Source organism: Muscardinus avellanarius (genome assembly GCF_963383645.1).
Source record: "Muscardinus avellanarius genome assembly, chromosome: 10".
NCBI lineage: Eukaryota > Metazoa > Chordata > Mammalia > Rodentia > Gliridae > Muscardinus > Muscardinus avellanarius.
The window spans coordinates 59886572-59914535 of NC_137796.1; the positions used below are offsets into that span (position 1 = coordinate 59886572).

The 27964-nt window shown below is 42.6% G+C and overlaps 1 protein-coding gene across 1 annotated transcript; it reads left to right on the plus strand.

The window, feature by feature from the left end:
* LOC308268527 (lipocalin Cav p 3.0101-like) lies at positions 1–27812 on the plus strand (the record flags this gene model as incomplete). Its single annotated transcript, XM_080703648.1, has 5 exons — positions 1–90; positions 443–579; positions 1497–1567; positions 2993–3100; positions 27595–27812. 5 exons carry the CDS (start codon positions 1–3, stop codon positions 27810–27812), a joined length of 624 nt encoding a protein of 207 aa, XP_080559774.1.
* Between the last annotated feature and the right edge of the window lie 152 nt (positions 27813–27964).

Sequence of the window (27964 nt, forward strand, 5' to 3'; positions counted from 1 at the left end):
ATGAATGTTCTACTTTGGGCTCTTGCTCTAGGCCTGACCTGTACTGCCCAGAATTTGGATAATGGCATGACGTGGGATATAAATGGAAAGGTACCAATCTGCTGGAATTGTGACTCAGAACTGTTCACAGTAGTTTGTGGAACTGTCTACTCCATGCATATGAGGTCACCTCTGAGTGACCCCCCAGCTTTTTTATTTCTCATTGTTTAACAGGATCTTGCTGGGTGGCTGAAATCTTGCTAAGTTGGCCAAGGCTCGTCTCAAACCTGCAAACCTCCTGTCTCAGCCTTGCACATCCTGGAATGGCAGGTGTGCACCGCCACACCTAGCTCCTCAGAGGTCTTTATTATCTAATAGTTGTGTTTGTTTTTTTCATAAATAAAAACGCACAGAAAAAGTGTGTCCTAACATATCTCATGTGGATATTCTTTTTTTTTTTTAGCTCACAACAAGATGGAATTCTATATACTTGGTTGCCAATAGGGAGAAAATGATAAGTGAAAACGGACCACTAAGGCTTTATATTCGTAGCATGGACATAATGTTTAATGGAGACTTAAACATCACCTTTTATATCAGGTGGGTACTCAGTTGCACAGCAAAAGGTTAAGGTTAAGATTTTTTTTTTTTTTTTTGCATTGTGTATTGAACCCAGGGCAGTTCTATCTGTGAGGTATACTCACAGCCCTATTTTATTTTTTATTTTGAGACACAGTCTCACTAAGTTTCTAAAGACCTCACTAAATAGCTGAGGCTGTCCTTGAACCCATGATCCTCCTGCCTCAACTTCCCAAGTGCTGGCATGTACTACCATGCCTGGTCTATTTTTTTATTTTGAGACAGGTTCTTGCTAGGTTTATGGGGGTCTTGCCAAGTTGATGAGGCTGGCCTTGAATCTGCAATACTCCTATCTTAGCCTCCCAAGTACTAAGGTTATAGGCATGCGGTTCTGTCTCTGAATAAGTATTTCTTTTAATTAATAAATTCAGTGATTTTTAAAAATTTTTATTCGTGAATTATATTCATACATCATATTGGGGTAAAAACTTGTGTGTACATACATGTACATATCACTGATTTAACCCCTACCCAATTCCCACCCCATTCCCTCCACAACCCTCCCTCCCTTGCTCGGCTTAGTGGTGACTTTGATACGTTTAAGTACATTGTATGTTTTAGAGATTTTCCTCTTCCCCCCTCCTTTCTCCTCCTTTAGGTTGTCTTGTTTGCTCCTCCATAGGATTTCCTTTTTCATCTAGAATTCCTCCTATGACCCATTTCTCCCTAACTCTCACATATTAGGGAAAGCATCTGATTTCTTATTTTTTGTGACTGACTAATCTCATTTAGCATAATGTCCTCCAGTTCCATTCATTTCCCTGAAAATGATGTAATTGAGTGGTTTTTTTTTTTGATGGCTGAGTAAAATTCCATTGTGTACATATTCTCAGTGATTTTTTTTTTTTTACTAATTCAAAAATTGCTTTGCTTTCAAGGGTCAATTTCACGTGCCAAAAATTCAACCTCTTTGCATCAAAAACCGAAGATGCCTGGTACAGCATGTCCTGTAAGTATAATCTGCGATGTGTGATGCTTTTATTTTAAATGGAATCTGGCATTGCATGGCGGGGACTTCAGTTTACAAGTGACCGGCCATCTGACAGTGATCCCATAAGGTTACGTTGCCCAGTGACATCACAGCTGTCAGTTTTGGGTGTGTGTACTCTGATGGTCATGGAATGATGAGATCCCCTGAGGACGCATTCCTCAGGAGTGCACCTGGCGTGATGATGTCTTTTCAATGCCACATGCCAACACGCTGATTTTCTCCAGCATGAAGGCAAGGTTGTTTATCTCTCTTTCACTCACAGACTCAGGGCAAAGCTATTTCTTTTTTATGGAACATGTCAAGAAGATGAATTTGATTTTTCTGGCTCACATAAACGAAGACGGGGATGTGACCTCCATGCTGTTAGCCCTTGGTATGTATGGAAGCTGTCCCTTGGGAGGAAGGAGGTGGCCTCAGTGGGTTCTGCTCACATCCCCAATTGTCCTTCTTGGTGGATGATCATGAGGATGCAGCTCCTGTATTTAATTGGTCAGGAGATCTGAATGAGGCATGTGAAAATTCTACGTAAGGATTTGAAAGAAAAGGTACAACCTACTACTTTGCTTGAAAATCTGGTTATTTGAGGAGGAAAATCCCTCTACTCTCCCCATCCTGCATAACCCTCTCCTAATGAACCCTCCCCTAATTTATTTTGAACTGGGGATTAAATCCAGGTGCTTCTACCCTGGATCCACACTCTCAGACCTTTTAATTTTGGTTTTAGTTTTTGATACCGGAGGTCAAACTTATCTCCAAACTACATTTTAAGCTCTTTTTATTTATGTTTAGTTTTCTGAAAGAGTCTTGCCAAGTTGCTGAGGCTAGTCTTGAATCTTTGATCCTCCTGTCTCAGCCTCCCAAGTACTGGGATTACAGATGCGTGCCACCACACTTGGTTAAACTCTCTTCAGTGTTCCTACTAGTCAGGTGCGGAGTGCAGAAAAATGAGAAATAAGTTGCCATCACAGGTAATTTTGCCCATGGCTCCCAGTGACACTGTCACAGGTCCACTTGGTCCTTTCCCACTGAGCAGAGAGAGCCAGGGATCAGTTGCCTGGGATTTGGCTTCAGAGAAGAGACCAGGAGAGGAAAGGAAGCCCGTTGTGGTTCTCTGGCCTCTGTACCTGTGAAATAAGGTGTCTTCTCCTTTCCTCTTCACACACAGCTGGAGTTCAGAGCCCCATAAAAAGGGACCTTGCAGGATTCTGGAAAGAAAAGAAAGAGAGTTTCTTTAATCACAGGGAGGACAGGCGCCACCCCTGTGACTTGCTTAAACATGTGTTGTTCTCTATTGTGACTGGTTTAAGGACGGCTTTTCTTTTGGAACTGACTTTCCATCCCACCTCTACTAAATAGCCACTTGTAATGTTGTCCTAATTCAAGCACCAGTTCCAGAGACTGATCTGAGCCCTAATGACTTTGCTATTTTCATAAGCAAAATAAAGGAAATGAGAGTTCCTGTCAAAAACATTATTAAAGTCAGTGAAACAGGTAAGTCACTCTTCTTTTTTTTTACCATATTTTTATGCAATAAGAAAATATAATGTTAAAATATAAATTGAAACCAGGCGTCGTAGCCCATAGCTATAATCTCAGTACTGAAGAAGCTGAGACAGGAGGATTGCAAGTTCAAGATCAACCTCAGAAACTACAAGACCCTGTTTCAAAATGAAAAATAAAATAAAAAATGGCTGAGTGTAAGGCTTGGAGGCAGAATTCCCCCAGATTCAATCCCCAGTACCATACAGATACAAATTCTATTTCAGATAATGTTTTTCATTAAGTTTTTAAATGGGTAAAAATCATTCATCCTGTCATTTTTTTTTAGATACCTGTCCCCTGTGACAACAATTAGGTAAGTGGATATGTCCACACGGATTTTCCCTGGATTTTATTAAGTAAAGATGCCTGGTAATGAGAGATCAATTTGTAGATTCTTAGACCTTCAACACTATTACAGTATTTCTTGTTTAAAAAAGTTATTTTTCACCCCTTAGCCATATAACTAAATTTTTATTATCAAGAGAAATTACTTTGGTTCTAGAATTTATGTTGGTCAACAAGTTTCCATTCTTAAAGCAGTGTTTTTTCTCCTTATATTAAGAATATAGCAAATCTGAGTGTGGTGGGACATGTCTGTAATTCTTATAATTGGGAGGCTGAGACAGGAGGATCATGTGTTCAAGGCCAGCCTCAGAAACTTAGCAAGAATCTTTTTCAAAATAAAAATATAAGAAGGCCTGGAGATATAGCTGGGACATATATAAGGTTCCTGGGTTTAATCCTCTGCACCACAGAGGGAGGGAGGGAGGGAGGGAGGGAGGGAGGGAGGGAGGGAGGGAGGGAGAGAGGAAGAGAGAGAAGGGAGGGAGGGAGGGAAGGAGGGAGGGAGGGAGGGAGGAAGGAAGGAAGGAAGGAAGGAAGGAAGGAAGGAAGGAAGGAAGGAAAAGAATTGAGTAGATGTGTGATTAGCGAATCCTATAATAAGGACTGAATTTCTCAGCACATGTTGAAAGGGGGTGGACAGTGAAGAAGACAGAGCAGGTCTTCTTCGGAGATTTGCCCTGGTTTCTTTCTGTGCCTGTGTTTGTCAATGGCTTTGGGACAGGTTTTCACAAAATAAATAATTTTTTTTTGTCTTTTGGATCACTCCTTGTTCCAGAGAACATATAGGCATAGACAAAGATAGAAAGATACAATCTAACTGTAAGTCAGATGACATCATATCTCTCTTTGGTATTGAGGATCGAACCCAGGAGCATTCAACCTCCAAGCTTCACCCCTAGCCTTTAACATTTTTTGAAACACGTTCTTCTTAATTTGCTAAGGGTGTCACTAAATTGCTGAGGCTAGCTTCAAATCTGCGATCCTCCTGTCTCAACCTCCCGAGTATTGGGATTATAGACATGTGCCACTGTACCTGGCCTCTTTTCTTATTAATGTAAGAAAGTAATAAAATTGAGAAGCAGCTAATGTAATGTAAGAAAGTAATAAAATTGAGCAGTATCTGGGAAAGGGATGGCAGGCCACAAAGGTGGGGATAAGAAGCCTTTGAGACAGCCCAAGGAGCAGGCTGAGGAGGTAGATGAGGATCATAATCCTTCAAGCAGAAACGTCAGTAAAAGCAAAAATGGCTTGAGGTGTTTGGGGCAGAGTTTTCTTTTCTTTTCTTTTCTTTTCTTTTCTTTTCTTTTCTTTTCTTTTCTTTTCTTTTCTTTGGTGTTACTGGGGTTCCTGGAAGCCCTTCTACCTCCGGGCTACACTCCCAGACCTATTTTTACATTTTTATTTGGAAACAGGGTCTCCTAAGCCAGCGCGCGCGGCTGGCTTCAAACCTGCGCGATCCTCCTGTCTCTGCCTCCCAAGCGCGGGGATTACAAGCGTGCGCCACCACGCCCGGCTGGGGCAGAGTTTTTGAGGGAGGGCTCTTGGCCACAGCTGGAATGAGTGAGCAAATCTGGCAACAGTAAGCTATTTCTTGGCCTGAGGTGAGGGTGACCCTGGATTTCATTTCTACTGAAGCATCCAGGTTCCCTGAAGAGGTGGGGGTATAGTGCTGTGGCTGAGCACAGGTACAACATTTGTAAGTCTAGAGTCCATCTGGAAAACCAAAATTATATTTAAATAAAGTTACCTAGCCAGATGCAGTGGTGCACAGCTGTAATCCCAATTCTTGGGAGGCTGAGACAGAAGGATTGCAGGTTTGAGGCCAACACATGGTAACTTAGTGAGACCCTGTTTCAAAATAAAAACACCAGCAGGTATTATTGTGCTTGCCTAGAATCTCAGTAGTTAGGTCAGAGTACTGGGATTACAGAATTTTCCTTGGCTGAGATAGGAGGACTGCAGGTTCAAGGCCAGCCTCACCAATTTAGCAAAACCCTGTTTCAAAATAAAATAGGAATGGGTTTGTATTTTAGAGGTAGAATCCCCTGGATTCAACCCCCAGTACACACACACACACGCACACACACGGAGTTTACTTAATATAATTGTCTTTTCAGAGCACTATATTGCTGCAGAAAGACTAACAACCCCCAACAATGTCCATGTCCTAATTTTTAAACCCTGTGCTCATGTTATCACACATGTCAAAACAGGCTACAGTGGTTAAACTAGAATGTTGAACTGACCAAGCCTGGAAGGTTTGTGTATGTTCAGTTCAGTCCAAAAAACAGAAGTGGGGTGCCTGGGGGGATGAGTCAAGCCTTCACTTCAGCTGCAGTGCAAGGATCACAGGAAGCTTCTGCCTCCATTACTTAGTGGCAGCCAGCAGAGTTCAAGAGAGTTCTGCAAGAGACTTCTATATAACACTGAACAGTCCCTGTGTAGTTTATATATCAAAGCAGAACAAAGATGGCAGCTTGCTGGGCAATATGGCATCTTCAAGGACAGGCTTAGTTATCGTCCAGTGCGTTTTATCAGGAGGTGAGGAAGCCTAACCAGCATGTTGCTCTGACTGCTCTACATGGGACCTTGTGGTGGGGAGGGTTTCTTGGGTCTTCCAGGTGGGCCAAGTGGGATCGTAAGGATCTGGATGAGCAGGAGAGGGAAACAGGGGACTTAGGGTTGAAGAGACTATGGAGGTAAAGGTTGGAATAATGCAGTTTGAAGATGGAAGACTGGGCCATGGGCTAAGGGAAGGAGGTGACCCTAGAAGTAAACAAAAGCAAGGAACAGATCCTTCCCAGAGGCCTCAGAAGGAGTCAGTCCCGCCACACCTTGGCCTCAGCCTGACGAGAACTACATCAGACTTCTGACTCCTGGAGCGTAAAATAAATCTGTGTCATTTCAAGCCACACGGTTTATGATGATTTCTTAACTCTAAGTGTCTCTGTGTGTGTTTTTTAAAATAGAAATCTCAACCCTGTGCAGACAACTGGACCAAAATGCTAAACCACCACAAGGAGATTCTTGCTTCTTTTCTTTTGTGGGTTTTTAAAAATAAAATTGACCACTTTCAATAAAGAAATTGAGTCATATGGCTACATGGAGTCATTTTTTCTCCTCCTCCTCCTCCTCCTCCTCCTCCTCCTCCTCCTCCTCCTCCTCCTCCTCCTTTGTTTTTTGGTGGTATTGGGTGGTGGTTGAACCCAGGAAGGGGCATTCTACTTCCCAGAAACACCCCAAGACAGAATCTTGTTGAGTTGCAAAGGGCCTCGCTAAGTAGTTTAGGCTGTTGGTGAACTGCCATCCTCCAGTCTCTGCCTCCTGAATGCTTGGATTACAAGTATATGCCACTACACCCAGCAAACAAGGATAGTTTTAATTCCTCTCTTCCTATTTGAATTCCTTTGATATCCTTTTCTTGTCTTATTGCTGTGGCAAAGGTCTTGAGGACTATATTGAAAAGGAGTGGTGATAGTGGGCATCCTTGTCTTTTTCCTGATTTTAGAAAAAATTCTTGCAGTCTCTCCTCATTCAATATGATGTCGACTTTGGGTTTATTGTATATTGCCTTTATGATTTTGAGATATGTTGTTCCTTATATTCCAATTTTCTTTAGTGTTTTTAACATGAATGGGTGTTGGACTTTGTCAAATACTCTTTCAGCATCTATTGATATGATCATGTGGTTTTTGTTCTCAGTTCTATTTATGTGGTGAATAACATGTATTGATTTTCATATGTTGAACCAGTCTTGTTTTTCTGGAATGAAACCAACTTGATCGTGGTGTACAATTCTCTTGATATGGTTTTGAATGCATATAGTTGTGTTTTATTTAGAATTTTTTAATCTATGTTCATCAAGGATATTGGTCTGTAATTTCCTTCCTTGAGGTATCTTTATTTGGTTTTGGTATTAATGTGATGTTGGCCTCATAGATGAAATCTGGGAAAATTCCATCTCTTTCAATTTCTTATAACAAGTTGTGAAGTATTGGGATCAGTCTTCACTGAAGGTTTTGTAGAATTCAACTGGAAATCCATCAGGGCCATGGCTTTTCTTTGATGGCAGAATTTATATTGCTGTTTCTATTTCTTTGCTTGCCATTGGTTGGGTTAGGCTTGCTATGTCCTCTTGGTTCAATTTAGGTAGGCTATATGTGCTTAGAAATGTATCAACTTCTTTCATGTTTTCCAGTCTATTGCAGTATAAATTTTCAAAATAGTTTCTGATAATCCTTTCAATTTTCCCACTGTCTGTGGTGATGTCTCCTTTTTCATTTTGGATTTTAACGATTTGAGTTGATTCTTTCTTTCTTTTGGTTAGGTTGGTCGGGGGTTTGTCCCTTTTCTTAATCATTTCAAAGAACTAGCTCTTTGTTTTGTTGATTCTTTGAATTGTTTTTTATTCTCTACTTTATTTATTTCTGCTCTGATTTTAATAATTTCCTGCCTTCTTCTGGCTTTGGGATTAGACTGTTGCAGTTTTTCTAGGTCCTTGAGATGTGTCATTAGGTTGTTTATTGTCAACTCTCAGTTCTTCTTATGTGGGCACTCAATGCTATAAATATTCCTCTAAACAACACCTTCAAAGCATCCCATAAATTTTGGTATGGAATTTCTTTATTTCTTCCCTTATTTCTGATCTTACCCACTCATCATTCAATAGTGTATCATTCAGTCTCTAAGTATGTAAATAGTTTCTTTTAGTCTTTCTGTTGTTGATTTCTACTTTCATTCCATTGTGGTCTGAAAAGATACAGGGAGTTATATTACATCTTTTTAATTTTCTGGTGCTTGCTTTGTGGCCCAGGATGTGATCTATTTTGGAGAAGGTTCCATGGGCTGCTGAGAAGAATATGTACTTTGCTGTTCCTAGTTGAAATATTCTATATATGTCTATTAGGTTCATTTGGTTTATAGTTTTCTTTAGTTCTGAAGAGTCTTTACTCATCTTTTGCCTTGAACATCAACCTAGTGTCATGAGAAGTAAGTTGAAGTCTCCCAATAGTATTGTATTTGGGTCTATTTAGTATCCGGTGTCCTGAAGGGTTTGCTTTACAAATGTGGGTGCACCCACATTTGGAGCATAAACTAAATTTACTATAATTATTTCTTCTTGGTGGATTGTTCCTTTTAATAAGAGGATGTGCCCTGCTTTGTCCCTTCTGATGTGTTTTAGCTTAAAGTCTGTTTTGTTGTATATCAACATTGCTACCTCTGCCAGGTTTTGGTCTCCATTAACGTGATATATCTTTTTCCATCCTTTCACTTTCAGTCTAAGAATGTCTTTGGCTGTAAGGTGAGTTTCTTGCAAGCAGCCTATATTCCAATTATGTGTTTTATTCCACATTGCCAGTCCATGTCTTTTAATTGGTGAGTTAAGTCCTTTGATGTTCAGGTATTATTGAAATCTGATTTTAGTTTCTTGTCATTTTGTGTTTTATCTTCTGTTTGATATACTGTTATTTCTTCTTTACTTAGTTGTCCCACTGATCAACTTCATCTCTTCTCTGGTTCTGAAATTTGCTTCTTTTTTCTTCTTTATGGTGTATTTCTTTAAGTATTTTCTCTAGTGTTGGCTTTATATTCATGAATTTTTTGAGATTCTGCTTATCTCAAAACACTTGTTTCTTCATCAATTTTGAATAATAACCTTGCTGAATACGACACTTTTGGTTTGATGTTGTTTTATTCTAGGGTCTGGATTATATCATACCAGTCTCTCCTGGCATTCATGACTTAGATTGAATGGTCTGGGGTGATTTTTATTGTTTTGCCCCTATATGTCACCCATTCTTTTGTTTTCTCACTGATTTTAATATTTTTTCTTTGGCCTCTATGTTGGTCATTTTGATTAGTACATGGTGTCGTGAGGTCTTTCTTAGATCTTGCCTTAACAGTGTTCTGTATGTCTCCTGAACATGTATGTCCAAGTCTCTTTCCATGTTTGAAAGATTCTCTGAAGTTATTTCTCTGAAGAGATTACAAATACCTTTGATCTGTACCTCTATCCCTTCTTCAAAGCCTTTTATCTATAAGTTAGGATGTTTCATGTTGTCCCATAATTGTTGGATGTTTAGGTTTTGTTGCTGTAATGACTTCTGTATGTTGTTGACTGTGCTTTCAGTTTTGAGTGGACTGTCTTCTAACAGTGTTATCCTATTTTTCATTTCATCTAATTTTCCATAATTTCTTTTTATTGCTGTCTTCATTTCATTTATTGACTCTTTCATTTAATACCACCTCTTTCTGATTCTTTTTTATGTCTCCATTTCCTCTTTCATTTTCTGTGCTCTTGCTGTGAGGTCTTTCAGCATATTAATGATTAGGATTTGGAATTCTCCTTCTTGCATTTCTTGTAGGTTGGTATTTGTAATTTCCCTTATTTCCTCACTGTTTCTAGTTCTCATATTTTCAAGGTTCTCAGACTTTTTTTCTGATGCCTTGGCATCTTCTCTTTTGTGTGTGATTCTGTGGGTATTCTGTCTGATCCTATCTTAGTAGTAGGAATTTAGAGGTATCAGCAGGTAATCAGTGATTTTTTTCAATGGTGAAGTTTGTGTAAGGGAGTAGAAGCTGGGGTGATGGGTACAGGAGTTGAGTAAAGTAAAGGATATGATTAGGTTGGGTAAGAATTTAAGTATAATAAGTTAGTATCCAGTTGAAAATGAGAGAAAGTTAGATAGTAGCACTCTTGTAGTTTGCATTTAAGTATGGAGATATGAAACAGATTGAATATAAAACAAGGAGATACAGTAAGGGAAAAAAAGAAAAGTTTTGCTGTTGAGTCTCTGGAGGACATGGTGTGCCTCTGCGGGTGCTGCCTCTGGGGAGTGCACTGGCTTTTGGATCTTTTTCTGTGTCCTTGAAGCATGGTGCTGTCACTTAAGATGTTGGAGCTCTGCTGCCGCATTCTGCACTTCAAGTTCTAGGATTACTTGGGGCAGATTTCTTGGGGCTGCATTGCTGAAGTTGGCAGCACCAGAGCTGGCACTCATGGTTCGGGAATATCTCAAAATTTTTAATGTAGTATTAGAACATCTTGTAAAAGGAGAACCCCATGTATGATTTACAAAACAATATTTAGGATTTTCATATTGTCAAAACCCTAGATTAATGCTGTGTTTATATACTAGAGATTATGAGGTTTTCCGCAGGCAACTAAACCTACAGGTAAAATGCTGAACCACTGAACTATATCTCCAACACTGGTGGAGGTATTATTAACTTATTGATATTTTAGATAAATTAGCCTACAATAAAAAACAATTATATCACAAAATTAGTTTGACATGTGACTCTTGTAGAAGAATGTACTTATTGATAGTTATGGAGGAGTGAAGGGTGATAAAATGTCCAAAATATATGAATTTTAGGACCAGATGTTACATCTCTACAACGTGGACTTCAGGGATTCTTGAGAATATTATATCTCAGTAAAAGGTAAAAAAAAAAATGAAGGTGGAATTCAATGCTAAATCATGGCATTATGGTGTATTTAACAGGACACATTGTTTCACATGAAAGACAAATTTGCATGTTATAAGGCATTTTTTCAAAGTATCAGATTATATTTTCTATGTTTTATTTCTTGTTTATGCTTTAAAATAATTGTATTAGTGCACTATAATTATATAGTGAGGTCCAGTTCCATAAAAACATGCACACAGCTCTTGGTGTATTTCCTTTCACAGCCCAGCCCACTTCCCCACTCATTTCTCCCCATACAAGTTAGCAAAGTTGATTGTAATATATGCATGTATTGTGACTGTATTATTGTTTCTTTCTTCAATTTTCCTTTTTCCCCTCTCCAACACTCTCCCACAATCCATTCTCACTCTTCTATAGGTATGTCTCCACATTACTTAGTACCCCAGTTGTTTACTACTTTTTCTCTAGCTTCCACATAAGAAAATAAAACACAACCCTTTACTTCCTGAGATTAGCTGATCTCACTGATCAGAATACTCTCTAGTTTTATCCATTTTTCTGAAAATTAGAGTTTTATTATTCTTTATTTTTTTACGGTGTGGGGAAGGAACAAAGGGGCATTCGACCTTCGAGCTACACCTGCCCTGCCCTAGTTTTTCTTTTCTCTAATTGAAACAGGGTCTCACTAAGTTGTGGAGGGCCTCACTGAGTAGCTGAGGCTGCCCGTGAACTGTGATCCTCAGGTCCCAGCCTCCCGAATGCTGGGATTACAAGCGTGCATCACCACTCCCAGCTTGAGTTTTATTATTTTTTATGGTGAAGTAGAATTCCATCAAGTGTTAATACTCCATTCCCTAAGTTTCTATGGTCTAACACTTAAAGAACTTTATTCTTCTAACACAAATCATCATGTGAACTTGAATTTTTCTTGGAGTGGTGTTTGCTCAATGAGTTTCTCTGAGTCCACGATCATTGCATAGTCATCTGACACAACAGTTTTCATGTGAGACTTTCTGCCTCCCCTCCCAACTCGAGTTAACCATCAGGGCCCTGACACATTTTTTTGTTCTCACAACTTGGTGCTCAGGTATTAACATACAAATGGTAGAAGCAAAGATTACTGCTAAATATCCCACAATCCATGGACCAACCCTTTCATATATAAGAGTAATTGACATTGAAGAAGGTGTAGAGTCAGAAACAAAGGGCATTAAGAATCTCTTCCAAGAAAGTAATATCAAAAAATTTTTCAAACATAAAAAAATAATATGGACATTCATGTATAGAAGATATTTAGAACACAAAATACACAAGGTCAAAAAAGATTGTATTCATGCCTCGTTATGATCAAAATGTGTAGTATAGAGACTAAAAAGAGAATACTAAATGCATTCAGAGCAGAAGGCCAGGTGACATTCAGTGGTAAAACAATAAGAATTACTTCAGTAGTCCTGCCCTTCTGAAAGTCAGGAGGGTATGGGATGATGCATATCAAGCCCTTAGGGATAATAACTTCCAATCAAGATTGCTACATCCAGGAATACAACAGTTTAAAATTGACCAAGAAATAAAAACCTTCAAAGATAAGACCAACAACATCTGAATAACATTCTTCTCAGCTGACTGTGGAGGCTTCTCCAAATTAGAGGTCACTAATTCAAAAAAGTTGATATAATTTTTGCATTCTTTCAGATCATATTGGATTGAAAGTAGAGATCAGCAACATTAATATTGAGAAGAATCACAGAAACACATGGAAATTGAATGATACACTACTAAAGGGAAATCTAATCAGAGAATTTTAAATAAAGGAAAAAACATAAAAAATTTCTAGACTAATGAAAGACAAAACTTACCAAATGTATGGGACACCATAAAAGTCTTGTTAAGAGAAAAATCTGCCGGGCATGGTGGCGCATGCTTGTAATCCCCGCGCTTGGGAGGCAGAGACAGGAGGATCGCGCAGGTTCGAAGCCAGCCGCACTGGCGTAAGAGACCCTGTTTCAAAAATATAAAATAGGTCTGGGCGTGTAGCCCGGAGGTAGAAGGGCTTCCAGGAACCCCAGTACCACCAACAAATAAAAATAAAAATAAAAAATAAAAATAAATAAATAAATAAAAGAGAAAAATCTATAGCTTTGAGCACCTACATAAGAAAAACAGAAAGACTTCAAATAAATTATGTAGTGATGCCACTCAAGCCCATGAAAAACAAGAAAAATTTACCCCAAAGCTAGTAGAAATCAGGGAATAACCAAAATCAGAGCAAAAATTAAGAAATAGAAAAAAAACCAGCAAAACAAGAATGAAAACAAAAAAAATCCAAAAGGATACGTAAAACAAAAAATGGTTTCTTAGAAAAATAAGATGATAAATGCTTAGCCAACCAAAGAGAAAGAGAATAGAACTAAATTTATAGGATAAAAGATGACAAAGACAATATCATCACAGATATTGTAGAAATCAAGGCGTGGTGGCGCACGCTTGTAATCCCCACGCTTGGGAGGCGGAGACAGGAGGATCGCACAGGCTCAAAGCCAGCCGCGCGCTGGCTTAGGAGACCCTGTTTCCAAAATGAAAATGTAAAAATAGGTCTGGGAGTGTAGCCCCGAGGTAGAAGGGCTTCCAGGAACCCCAGTACCACAAAAAAAAAAAAAAAGAATTACTAGAATAAAGTTTCTTTTGTGGTACTGAGGATGGAATTTAGTGACATTCTTCCTCTGAGTTACACCTTCAACCCACTTTTTTATTCTTTATTTTGAAACAGGTTCTCATTGCATTGCAAAGGGCCTCACTAATTAGCTGAGGCTGTCTGTGACTTGCAATCCTATTGTCTCAGCCTCCCACGTGCTGGGATTACAAGCATGTGCCACCGTGTCCAGCTGAAATTTTTTGAAAAGTTATACTCCAATAAACTGGAAAGCCTAGAAGAAGTGGTAAATTTCTAGATACACACAAGTTACCTAACTGAATCAAGAGGATAAAGAAAACATAGGCTAATGAAGATATCCTGAGCAAGGAAAACTACAGACAAATATCACTGATGAACATAGATAAAATGTTCTTAATAAAATACTAACAATTCACATTCAAAACTACATCAAGAAAATAGTATACCATGGCTAAGTTGACTTTACTCCAGGGAGTAAAGGCTGGTTCAACATATGCAAATCAATACATGCAACCCACCACATTAATAGAGCCAAAGACAAAAATCACAATCATCTGAATAGATATGAAGAAAGGATTGACAAAATCCCAAACACTTTTATCATAAAAATTCTGAAGAATTTAGAGATTGAAGAAACCTACCTCATAATCCTAAAGGTAATATATGGTAAACACAAAGCCATAATGCAACAAAGGTAACAGTTGAAATAATGCTCTGTATGTATGTTAAACTACCCTTGCCAATCTGAAAGACATAGATGCAGCAGGGGAGAGAGGGTTGACCTGGGGAAGAATGCTCCATAAGTTGTGTGTATGTATGTCCCCATCACTCTGTTCCTCAGTATGAGGCACGATTATAATGCACCTATAAAAATAGTCTTTATTACTCATTGGAGTTCTAGTTAATTCCATGTGTGTCTCCATATTAAAAAAAAAAAGGCCTATTGTCTCAGTCAACATTTTCACTGCTATAATAAACATAGATCTTAGAGGAAGGAAGATTTATTTCCTCAGTTTTGGGAGATTTGGGGTTTGGTCCATGTAAAGCTAGATCACTGTAGTGATGGGAAGCAGAGAGAGGGAGAGAGAGAGAGAGAGAGAGAGAGAGAGAGAGAGAGAGAGAGAGAGAGGGAGAGAACAAGCATAAAATAAAGAGATTCAAAGACAAAAGCAAAATCCCTTAGGCCACACCCCCAGGGCCTTGGTTACCATCCAGTATTTCCATGACAAAGAGTTTATACACTGAGGAGATTACAACCATCATGGCTTAATCACATCAATTCTGAACATTATACATAAACTCTCCTGGGAACAGTTTGTATCTAACCGTAACATCAGTACAAGAATATTCTCGGGCTACACCAAGTTATAGTTTTCACCAAAACTCTCTACTTTAGCTTCCCATCTCCACTACAACAATTCCCTCATTACCTAGTTGAGGGAGCTGCATTCAAATTGTGTATCAAACATCCACAATTTTGGAGGATTATTCCTCCACAATCTCATTTGTTCTTTGTAGCTACTTTGCAATTTAGATTTTAGGAGTTTGAATTGTTTGAAACTGTGGCTTGATATGGTTGGCCATGATGGTCATACTGTCATGTTTGAAAAGGCATTTTTGTCTGTTTATCTTATATGATCTGATTGGTGCATTACAACCATTCATCACAGTAGGGTTGAGAGTGCCAGAAACATGCATGCACACGGTGCATGGTGCATTCTCTCTATAATATGCAACATGACTCTTTCAGGTTTACTTTTAAGCTTTCTGAACATTCATATTTTCTCCAAGAGTTTCAAAGTTTACAGAACCAATGGCCCATGTCACTTTTTACTAGTGAATTCTCTCTTCTGTCGTCTTTCTTTCTTGATCCACACACCTGCCCTTAATAATCAAAATGTTTTTCTGTGTATGTAAAGATTTCCTCCTGCTCTGGGTAAGAGGCCCTGCATAGCAAAACATTTCCTTATCTAAGAATAAACACCCTCAACATTGCACAGTATGATTGGATAAGTGGTATCAGACTCACACTGGACAAGCAAAGGAGAGAATGGAAGCTCTACAGTGGAAGAGAACACCATCCAGAATCCTCACAGAATAACATGCACTACTTTTGACATTCAGGAAGAGAGTTACTCAGCCAATTATGGTGGCATATGCCTATAAACCCAGTATGAGAACTGCTGAAAAGGGAAATGGCAGGTTCAAGGACAGCCTCAGCAACTTAGGAAGCTCTCAACAACTTCGTGAGACCCTTTTGTACACCGCATCAGTGTCTGATATAAAACATTGAATAACTAAGGTGGGTGTGGGGGCACACACCTGTAATCCCAGTACATGGAAAGTTGAGGCAGGAGGATTTTATTTAAAAAATAAAAAGCCTGAAGGTGTAGCTTGATGGTAGAACACCCTGGAGCTCAATACAAAAATTGTCATTATTTACCATTTTGACCACTATTAAACTGGAATCAACTTTTAAAATGAAAATGGACTAAATAAAGGCAGAGAATGGAAGACTGGACAATACCTAGGTGCTGTCAGTAAATTGTCATTTTAATAAAACCCACACATAGCTCATGAGCAATGCCATGGAGACAGAGTGTGCGGACACTGATAGCAGAGGCTGGCATGTTTACAAGAACCCAAGACCTGCATAGCTTTCCTGAATTCAAGGCCCTTACATCTGCTTTATAAGGCTCATCTCCAATGACAAAGACATGGACATTTTAAAAATAAAATATAGGAGATGACAAACTAAAAACTAACCAACAGAAAGTTGTTTTACCTCAGTGACATCAAATAAAACAGGAGCAGAATTACTGAGCATAGAGAAAACCATCCCATTAAAGTACAAGTTCTAAATGTCTAAACTCACATACACACAGCATCAGTGTACAAAATAAAGCATGGATAACTAAGCTGAGATGTGGTGGCATGCATCTGTAATACCAGTACATGGGAACCTGAGACGGGGGACCATAGGTTCAAGGACAGTCTCAGTAACTTAGTGAGACTCTCAGCAGCTTAACAGAACCTTATTTAAAAATTAAAAGATATTGAACAGAACACAATGGAAGATTTAACCTTCTAACTGAAGTGTGTGTGTGTGTGTGTGTGTGTGTGTGTGTGTGTGTGTGTGTGTTTTATACTGGGGATTGAACCCAGGGACATTCTACCTCTGAGCTACATATCAGCCTTATGTTTTATTTTTATTTATTTATTTATTGTTTTTTGTTTTTGTGGTACTGGGGGTTGAACTCAGATGCATTCTATATCTGAGCTACTCCCCAGTCATATTTTAAAATTCTTTTAGTTTGACACAGAGTCTTACTAAATTGCTTAAGGTCTCACTAAGTTTCTGATGTTGGCTTCAAACTTGCAATCCTTCTGTCTCAGCCTCTTGAGTCCTGGAATAACAGTTGCGAGCCACCATTCCCAGTTTATTTTTTATTTTGAAACAGGTTCTCACTAAATTGTAGATGTCCTCCATAAGTTGCTTAGGATGTCTACAAATCTGCAATCCATCTATCTCAGCCTCAGAAATACTGAGATTACAGGTGTGTCCCTAGATCCAGATAATCAAAGATTTAATAATTAAAAGAACTGGCATATGAATGTCAAGACATAAATAATTGGCCGAGGCAATTCACACTTTCTACCTACTCGCCATAAAAGTTTACACACAGAGTGACTAAAAAATAACCAGCATCCTTTCTCTAGCACCCAATTTGTAATAAACATAACTATACAACTAGTGCTGAACTGGCAGTCAACAAGATTCAAGAGTTAAAGTGACACAAAGATTAATCTTAATACAATAATTGTGAGTTATAAAAATAATTGTGCTATAAAAACACACCAGTTCCTCAATGTGTTCAAAATACTTCTTACTTATCACATAGCAAATAAAATTATATCATGCAAATGCCTTATGGAATGTTCATTCTGGAAGGAAATATGAAGACCAAGTAAAAACCCTTTTAGGAAACAATGACATTAGAATATGTATAACAAAAAAAAGAAAATTTGTATGAATTAAAGGAAAGTAATATCAGAAAACTAAAAATGAAAAGAAAAAACAAGGTCAAAGTCAGTCATTAAGAATAATACATTGGACTTCCGGGAAGATGGCGATGGAGCAAAACGGGGCTTACGAGCCCCGCTAACAACCAATCTCTATTACCACAAAATCAGCGCCTTTCATAGCCAGAAAACACCATCAGCAGAGAAACAAAAATGTAATTTTAAGGGACAGAGAAAAAGAGGGCTGGAAAAACGAGACACCAGAAACCAGACCGCAGTGCTGCAGCCGGAGCCATGGCGTGAAGTGGCGGGCGCCATTTTGCCTTGCAGCACCAGGCTCCAGAGAGGAAGGGAACTCATAACGGAGCTCAGAAACCAGTGAGGAGATACAATGGCCTCACGTCCGAGAACGCGGCAGCAGTGCCTTACTGCTGGCGGCAGTGGCGAGCTCACCGGATGGCACCAGACCAACGCACTCAACAGCCCACCAAGCTCCAGAGAGGAGCGGCAGACAGCGAGCCAAGGTGAGCCACTGCGGAACAGCTGGGCGGGATTTGGCAGATTTCTCGCGCAGAGAGCACCTAAAGCTCCCAGGGGCTGGGCTCAGCGTACCCTGCAGGGACCCAGAGTGGAGTTCAAAAACAAAAAAGAAATACGCCAGCCTCACGGCCGAGGGCATAGCAGCGGCGCCATATTGCCACCGGCGGCAGCAGCAGCGAATTCACCGAGTCCACTACAGCTCCATCTACGCACTCAACAGTGAGTCAAATTGTGGCCCCTAGAGGAGAAATCCCAGTACTGTACTCTCAGGGACTTGACCCAGTGGGGGAGTGGTGGTGGCAGAGATATTACACCATAGGAGAATGCCCAACCTGGCACCCCTCATGGTCTAAAGCAGCCTCGATTGACTCCCAGGGTCTGAGACTCTGCGATACAACCCAGTAGAGGAGTAGTGGGAACTGAGATACCACAGTCTCGAGATCCACAGCACCTTAAGTGAAATTGTAGTGACCCAGGGAAGAACCCAGAGAAGGCACAAACTTCCGAAATCATGGGAAAGAGGAATAACAATGGAGCAATGAATGCCCACAACCCCACAACATCAGAACCTGATAAAACAAAAATGCAAAGATTTATAGAAGATCAGATCAGGAAAATAACTGTAGAAATAATAGAGCTGTTTCAAAAAGAATTCAGAGAGAGCCAAAGAGAGATAAAGGATGCAATTAATGAAGTAAAGGCCTCAATTCAGAGTACAAACAACTGATTAGACCACATGGAGAATAGAATCTCACTCCTAGAAGATGATCATTCAAAAAATGAACGCATAGTTTCTAATTTAGAAAAAACAATTCGACAGCAGGAATCTGACATTGAAGAAATATGGGCCCATTTTAAGAGAGCTAACCTAAGAATAATTGGAATAGAGGAGAGAAAAGAAGGTGAAACCAAAGGGATTAACAATCTTTTCAAGGAAATAATAGCAGAAAATTTTCCAAACATTGAAGAAATATGGGCCCATTTTAAGAGAGCTAACCTAAGAATAATTGGAATAGAGGAGAGAAAAGAAGGTGAAACCAAAGGGATTAACAATCTTTTCAAGGAAATAATAGCAGAAAATTTTCCAAACATAGAGCAAGAGGTCGATACACAGGTCCAGGAAACTTATAGAACTCCCGTTAGAGAGGATCAGAGAAGAGGATCCCCATGCCACGTAATTGTCAAAATGACCACTGTGGAAGCCAAGCAGAGAATCTTAAAGGCAACAAAAACAAAGGGCCAAGTGACATTCAGAGGCAAACCAAATAGAATCACTCCAGACTTCCCTAACCAAGTCATGAGAGCCAGAAGGGCTTGGAGTAACATATTCCAAACTCTGAAAGAAAACAAATTCCAGCCAAAAATTTCCTACCCAGCAAAACTTTCTATCAAATAAGATGGGGAAATAAGAAGCTTCCACGACATACAGAAACTGAAGGAATTTATGTCTTCAAAACCAGCGCTAGAGAAAATACTCAGAGATTAACTACAAAGAAGAAATAGGTAACACACACCAGAACCAGAGAATCAAGATTTTCCATCCAACAGACAACTAAGATTGGTTATCTGTGGAGATTCATTATTTATGTTAGTCTTTTACCTATCTCTAAATTGTATTGTTTGCTTTTATTGTTGCTAATTTTTAGGATTTCTAGTTGGAATATTAATATACCTTCAGATATAGCATTTGGAAATATTTTATCCCATTCTATCAGTAACTTTTAACTCTGTTTACATTGTCTTTGGATATACAACATTTTTTTTATTTTTTGGGGAGTTTATTTACCCTTTTGTTGCCTGCGCCATTGAAATCATACCCAAGAAATCACTGCCAATTTCAATGTTGTGAGGTTTTATGACCCAGATTTTCTTCTAAAAGTTTATAATCTTAAGATTTATATTTAGGTCTTTTATCTATTTTGAGTTAATATTTGTAAATATGTTAGGTAAGGGTCCAATTTTATTCTTTTTCATGTAATTATTATTTTTCAACAATATTTAGTTAAAAGATTATTATTTCCTCCACCAAATGTTCGTGGAAACCTTGTCAAAAATAACTTGACAATATATGGAAGAATTTATCTCTAGGCATTTATTTAACTCCAATGGTTTATATATCTGCATCTGGAACAGTACTACACTGTTTCAATTTTTGTAGCTTTATATGGTTTGAAATCAGAAAATATACATTTTCTAGCTTTGTTCTTCTTTGAGATTGTTTTGGGTATCTAGAGTCCATATTCCATATCAGGATAGATTTTTCTGAAAAATAAATAAATAAATGTATGATAGCTTCACCTAAAAAAAAGAAAAGAAAAAAATATTCTCTGGTAAGAAAGAAAGCAAAAAGAAATATTGAACTGTTATCTTTTAGTCATCCAAAGCTTGGTATCAGACAAATGAAACTGTTTTGTGAGTTTATCATCATTAATATTGGATAAATTGCTATAAAACTAGATGTCAACTACTAAGCCAAGCATGGGAAGGAGGGATGGGTAGGGAACGGGGTGGGGATCGGATAGGAGCTAACTGGGCGATGTGTGCATGTATGTCTACAAAAATATTTTCTTTATACCATTATGATGTATGAATACATTGCACCAATAAAAAATAAAAAATAAAAAATAAAAGAATAATACATTGTACACACCTCTGGAGAGACTGTACTACTGCCAAACAAAAAGGAAAGATATGATCATGATTAAATGTAGTACTAGCATCTGATAAACTGCATATTTGTTAAAATCTATTGGTTTTTTTAATTTATTTTTATTGGTGCATTGTAATCATACATCACATTGGAATATAAGACTTGAGAGGATATACAAGCACACATCATCCAATTAGCTCTCATCCAGTCCCCATCCCATTCCCTTCCCCTCCCTCAATCCCATGCTTGTTTGGTGATTAACTTTGATACATATGTTTATGTACCTCCTGCTTTTTAAAGAGGCTCCATCCTCCCCTATTCCATACCCTCTGATTGGTCACCTTAATTGCTTCACTATAGGGCTCTTTCTATAGCTCGACCTCTTCCTGTTGCCCGTTTCCTCCTAGTTATTGCTGATTAGGAGAAGCATCTGGTTTTAATTTTCTGCGACATTTCTCTGTGCATGCCGCGTTGCAAATACTGATCCCACTCTTGATGGCCCCAGTTGTGGCCTGGCTACCCGGTGGACTGATCAGACCTTGCTGGCTCAAGCAGCAGCTTTGCCTCATGGGAGGCCCTGGTTCTGGCATCGCTGGCCCCGACACTGGCCTAACCCCTCAGCTGGCTCCGATCCCGGCCTTGGAGGCCCCAGCACTGGCCTGGCCTCACAGCAGGCTCCAATGCTAGCCGATGGCCTCGGCATTGGCCTAACCCCTCGGCAGGCTCCGATCCAAGCCTCGGAGGCCCCAGCATCAGCCTTCCTCGTGTCAGGCTTCGATCCCGGCCTCGCTGGCCCCAGCACTGGCCTAACCCCTTGGCAGGCTCCGATCCTGGCCTCGGAGGCCTCAATAACGGCCTTGCCTCATGGAAGGCTCCGATGCTGGCCGTTGGCCCCAGCACTGGCCTAACCCCTCAGCAGGCTCCGATCCCGGCCTCGGAGGCCCCAGCACCGGCCTTGCCTCGCAGCAGGCTCCAATCCCAGCCTCGCTGGCCCCAGCACCGGCCTAACCCCTCGGCAGGCTCCAATCCCAGCCTCGGAGGCCCCAGCACCGGTCTTGCCTCACGGCAGGCTCCGATCCTGGCCTCAGAGGCCTCAATAGTGGCTTTGCCTCACAGAAAGCTCCGATGCTGGCCAGTGGCCCCGGCACCAGCCTAACCCCTCAGCAGGCTCTGATCCCAGCCTCAGAGGCCCCAGCATCAGCCTTGCCTCATGGCAGGCTCCAATCCCAGCCTCGCTGGCCCCAGCACTGGCCTAACCCCTCGGCAGGCTCTGATAAATCTATTGTTATTAACTATGTCAGCAAATTTGGAAATTGGAGAGATGTGAATAGATTCCTAGAAGATACAACTTACCATAGAAGAGCTGAGAACTGCAGGACTTCATGAAAGTGCAAGGTTCCCAGGATGAAACTGCATATAGTGGGAAAATCAGTCCACAGGAAATCCAAGGTAGGACAGCTACACACACCAGAAGCAAGCATCTATGCAGAGTTTTAAGAACAGGAGAAAGAGCTTTCTGTAATAACACTGTGAAGTTAGCATGACCTAGGTAGCAAAATGACACATATGTAGTTTGAAAAGTCTGCTGAGGAGAACATGAACTTCCCGATCTAAATGAGAAACAATCAACAAAAAATAGTTATAAAATCTCTTTGCTCTGCCAAAAGACCCAAACAATAGAGCAAGGGAATTATTAAAAAATGCAAGCTGGGCATAGTGGCACATGCTTTTAATTCCAGCATTTGGGAGGCTGAGACAGGAAGATCATGGTTCACCACCAGCCTCAGTTACTTAGTGAGGCCCTTTGCAACTCAATGAGATCCTGTTTCAAAAAATAAAGAATAAAAAATAGGGCCGAGTGTGTATCTCAGAGGTAAAATGTCCCTGGGGTCAATTCCCAGTACTGCACACAAAAAAATGTAAGTAGGTGTAATGATAGAAACTGCATTCATATTATTGCCCAAAATAGAAGATGCAAGGAGAAAAAAATAAACTATCAATATCAACAGACATATAAAATCATGTGACAAGGTGGAGAATATTTATTTATTTATTTTTATTACAGTCTTAAATTTATGTGTTCCCCTTGAGATTTTTTTAATTAATTAATTTATTTTTTAAATTGGTGCATTGTAGTCATATATCAATCACATTGGAGTACAAGACATGAGAGGATATACAAGCACACATCATCCAATTAGCCCTCCTCCAGCCCCCATCCCATTCCCTCCCCCTCCCTCCATCCCACGCTTCTTTGGCGTTTTACTTTGATTCGTTTGTTTATGTACCTCCTGCGTTTTAGAGGTCCCGGCCTTGGAGGCCGCAGGAGTGGCCTTGCCTCACAGCAGGCTCCGATACTGGCCATTGGCCCCTGCACCAGCCTAACCCCTTGACAGGATTCCAATCCCGGCCTCAGAGGCCCCAGCACCAGCCTAGCCTCACGGCAGGCTCCAATGCCGGCCTCGTTGGCCCCAGCACCGGCCTAACCCCTCGGCAGGTTCTGTTCCCGGCCTAGGAGGCCCCAGCACTGGCCATGCCTCACGGCAGGCTCCGATGCTGGCCTCACCACACGGCAGGCTCCGATGCCGGCCTCGCTGGCCCCAGCACAGGTCTAGCCCTTCAGCAGGTTGTTATCCCGGCCTCGGAGGTCCCAGTACCGGCCTTGCCTCAAGGCAGGCTCCAATCCCGGCCTCGGAGGCCCCAGTACCGGCCTTGCCTCATGGCATGCTCCGGTGCCGGCCTCGCTGGCCCCAGCACCAGCCTAACCCCTCAGCAGGCTCCGATCCTGGCCTCGGAGGCCCCAGCACCGGCCTAGCCTCACGGCAGGCTCCGATGCCGGCCTTGCTGGCCCCAGCACCGGCCTAACCCCTCGGCAGGCTCTTATCCTGGCCTCGGAGGCCCCAGTACCGGCCTTGCCTTATGGCAGGCTCCAATGCCGGCCTCGCTGGCCCCAGCACCGGCCTAACCTCTTGGCCGGCTCCGATACTGGCCTTGGAGGTCCCAGCACCTGCCATGACTCACGGCAGGCTGCGATGCCAGCCTCACTGGCTCCAGCACCGGCCTAACCCCTCATCAGGCTCTTATCCTGGCCTCGGAGGCCCCAGTATCAGCCTTGCCTCACGGCAGGCTCCAATGCCGGCCTCGCTGGCCCCAGCACCAGCCTAACCCCTTGGCAGGCTCCGATCCCGACCTTGGAGGCCCCAGCACCGGCCTTGCCTTATGGCAGGCTCCAATGCCGGCCTCGCTGGCCCCAGCACCAGCCTAACCCCTCGGCAGGCTCTTATCCCAGCCTCGGATGCCCCGGTACCGGCCTTGCCTCAAGGCAGGCTCCGATCCCGGCCTTGGAGGCCCCAGCACCGGCCTTGCCTTACAGCAGGCTCCAATTCCGGCCTCGCTGGCCCCAGCACTGGCCTAACCCCTCGGCAGGTTCTTATCCTGGCCTCGGAGACCCCAGTACCGGCCTTGCCTTAAGGCAGGCTCCGATACCGGCCTTGGAGGCCCCAGCACCGGCCTTGCCTTATGGCAGGCTCCGATGACGGCCTCAGTGGCCCCAGCACCGGCCTAACCTCTCGGCAGGCTCTTATCCCGTCCTTGGAGGCCCCAGTACCGGCCTTGCCTCACGGCAGGCTCCGATCCTGGCCTTGGAGGCCCCAGCACCGGCCTAACCCCTCGGCAGGCTCCAATCTCGGCCTTGGAGGCCCCAGCACTGGTCATGCCTCATGGCAGGCTCTGATGCCAGCCTCGCTGGCCCCAGCACCGGCCTAACCCCTCGGCAGGCTCTTATCCCGACCTTGGAGGCCCCAGTACCGGCCTTGCCTCAAGGCAGGCTCTGATCCCGGCCTCGGAGGCCCCAGCACCGGCCTTGCCTCACGGCAGGCTCCGATGCCCGCCTCGCTGGCCCCAGCACCAGCCTAACCCCTCGGCAGGCTCTTATCCTGGCCTAGGAGGCCCCAGTACCAGCCTTGCCTAAAGGCAGGCTCCGATCCCGGCCTTGGAGGCCCCAGCACCGGCCTTGCCTCACGGCAGGCTCTGATGCCACCCTCGCTGGCCCTAGCACTGGCCTAACCCCTCAGCAGGCTCTTATCCTGGCCTCGGAGGCCCCAGTACCGGCCTTGCCTCATGGCAGACTCCGATGCCGGCTTCACTGCCCCCAGCTCCGGTCTAACCCTTCAGCAGGCTCCAATCCCGGCCTCAGAGGCCCCAGTACCGGCCTTGCCTCATGGCGGGCTCCGGTGCCGGCCTCGCTGGCCCCAGCACCAGCCTAACCCTTCTACAGGCTCTTATCCTGGCCTCGGAGGCCCCAGAACTGGCCTTGCCTCACAGTAGGATTCGATGCCAGCCTCACTGGCCCCAGCACCGGCCTAACCCCTCGGCAGGCTCTTATCCCGGCCTCGGAGGCCCCAGTACCAGCCTTGCCTCATGGCAGTCTCCGATGCCAGCCTCGCTGGCCCCAGCACCGGCCTAACCCCTCGGCAGGCTCCGGTCCCGTCCTCGGAGGCCCCAGCACCGGCCTTGCCTCACAGCAGGCTCCGATGCTGGCCTCGCTGACCCCAGCACCGGCCTAACCCCTCGGCAGGCTCTTATCCTGGCCTCGGAGGCCCCAGTACCGGCCTTGCCTCACGGCAGGCTCTGATGCCGGCCTCGCTGGCCCCAGCACCGGCCTAACCCCTCAGCAGGTTCCAGACCTGACCTCGGAGGCCCCAGCACCAGCCTTGCCTCATGGCAGGCTCCGATGCCGGCCTCGCTGGCCCCAGCATTGGTCTAACCGCTCGGCAGGCTCCAATCCCGGCCACGGAGGCCTCAGTAGTGGCCGTGCCTCACAGCAAGCTCCAATGTCGGCCACTGGCCTCGGCGCCCACCTAACCCCTCAGCAGGTTCCGATCACTGTCTCTGTGCTTATTATTTAAAAGGTTCCAGTTGTAATGTATCAGATGTCTGCCTCCCCTGAGTACTGGCCACTGCCATTGCCACTGCCTCCATCATTTCAAATCCTTCCCAGGCCCTTTTTCCACTCTGAATGTTGTCCAGTGTTCCTAAACATGCATGCGTGATGGTAGCATTCGACATTTGGTGTAATTTCTCCAAAAAAATAAGGTTGGTAGGATCCGGTTTCTGCTTCTCCTGAATACAAGTCTCCACCACCATTGCAGAGACCTCTTTCAACACCGCCGCTAAACTCTCTCCTTACAGGTGATGTCCGAGATTCTTAACAATGTAGAGAAATAGCAGTCCTCTTTCACGGGGAATTTTTCCATAAGTTCCAGTGCATTTAGATAAGTTTTGTCTGCATCTCCAGTGTCCTGGCATCCATAACGGCTTGAAACCTCCTCTCCGATATTTTTCTTTTTCTTTTTCTGTTCCTTTTTTTTTTTTTAAATAAGAGAAGACAGTATATGTGGTTTGAGGAGGTAGTGGGATCAGGTACTCAGTAGCACTGTAACCCTGTCGGTTTCCCCATGGGTCCAGAGTGATCCGCACTACTCTGCCTGGGGCCCAGGGTCCCACGACCCTGGCCCCAGCTGGCGTGCCCCGCCTGACCCCCGCCCGGAACCCAGCGTCTTACTGGGCCCGGTTTCTCCAGGGGTCTGGCGTGCTAAGCGCAGTTCTGCCCGGGGCCCAGAGTCCCGCAACCCGGCCCCGGCTAGTGGAGAATATTTAAATACTTAAAATTTTATGATTTTACAAAAGAGGGAGTTTATCTTATAAAATATTAACAATGTAAAAAATACCCTCATTGTAGTTAAATATTGAAAGATTATCGAGATTCTTTTGGCCCATAAAGAAAGTACAATTTAGACAAACGTGGTGGCGCACGCTTGTAATCCCAGCATTTGGGAGGCTGAGACCGGAGGATCATGGTTTGCAGACAGCCTCAGCTACTTAGTGAGGCCCTCCGCAACTCAGTGAGACCCTGTTTCAAAATAAAGAATTTTTAAAAAATGGGCAAGAGGTGTAGCTCGGAGGTCAAATGCCCTTGGGTTCCATCTCCAGACCTGCAAAAAAAAAAAAAAAAAAAGAAAGAAAGAAAGTACAAGTCTATAATAATTGAAAAGAATAGCACTATATTTGATCTTAGGCAGGTTAAATTTTGTGAAGGAAAACTGCAGAGTCATCATAAAACCAACTTTAAACATCATTTAATAATGATGCCATTTATCCAGACCTAGTGGCACATGCCTATAATGCCAGTGATTAGGAGGCTGAAACAGGAAGATGGCAGGCTCAGAGCCAGCCTCAGCACCTCAGGGAGATCCTCTGTTTCACAAGTGCTGGCATCTAGTTTAGTGATAGAATGTTGCTGGGTTCAATCTTTAGTGCCAAAAACAAATAAGTAAAATAATAAATAAATTAATAAATCCATGAAATTTAATGGAAATTATTTCAAAGATAATTAACTATGACTGAGTTACTGAAAATGCAGAAAGCATAAAGAAATAGCTAAATATGAAAAACTTACACCTGTTTGTGGTATAGACTTTTCAAATATGTGTTCATAGTAAGCTCACAATGTCCAGATTCAATTTCGAAAATGTGTGACAGAGTTTTAAAACAAGTCTTAATTGATTGAACACCAGGACTGAATGCCAAGACAGATTTGGAGAGCTATAACAGATTAAATAAAGTATTGAAGAAGTGAAATAATGCAAATAGTAAAAAAAAAAAAAACATATGAAGGGAAAGGGGGTAGTGTCAATCAGACAGAAAAAATACAGGTGTACTGAAATGCTAGAAAGATCATCTAATAATACAGGTCTTCCTACCTGCTTCTCTTCTCCTCAGGCAGCAGGCATCCTGAGACAGTGCAGCATCTCACAAACGCAGCATCTGAGCAGCCAGGACTGTATATCTGCAACAGAGTGACAGGACTTCTCCCAGATGACACTATCCACCTGTCACCTGCTGCCTCTGTGACTTGTTTACTGTGCATCATTCTGATGCACCCAGAGGAGCAGCAGACCACTCTCAGTTGCAGAGTGAGTCTCCTGGTGAATGATTAGGCTGACATAGAGGCCACGTCACTGCTGGAGGATCGCCATCTCCCCAAGTCGAACTGCATCAAAAAATGAACTTTGGGACTCAGAGCAGGGATGTGATCTTCACATAGCTGCTGGCAGTTACACCAGCCCCGGAGTAGGACCCAGAGGACACG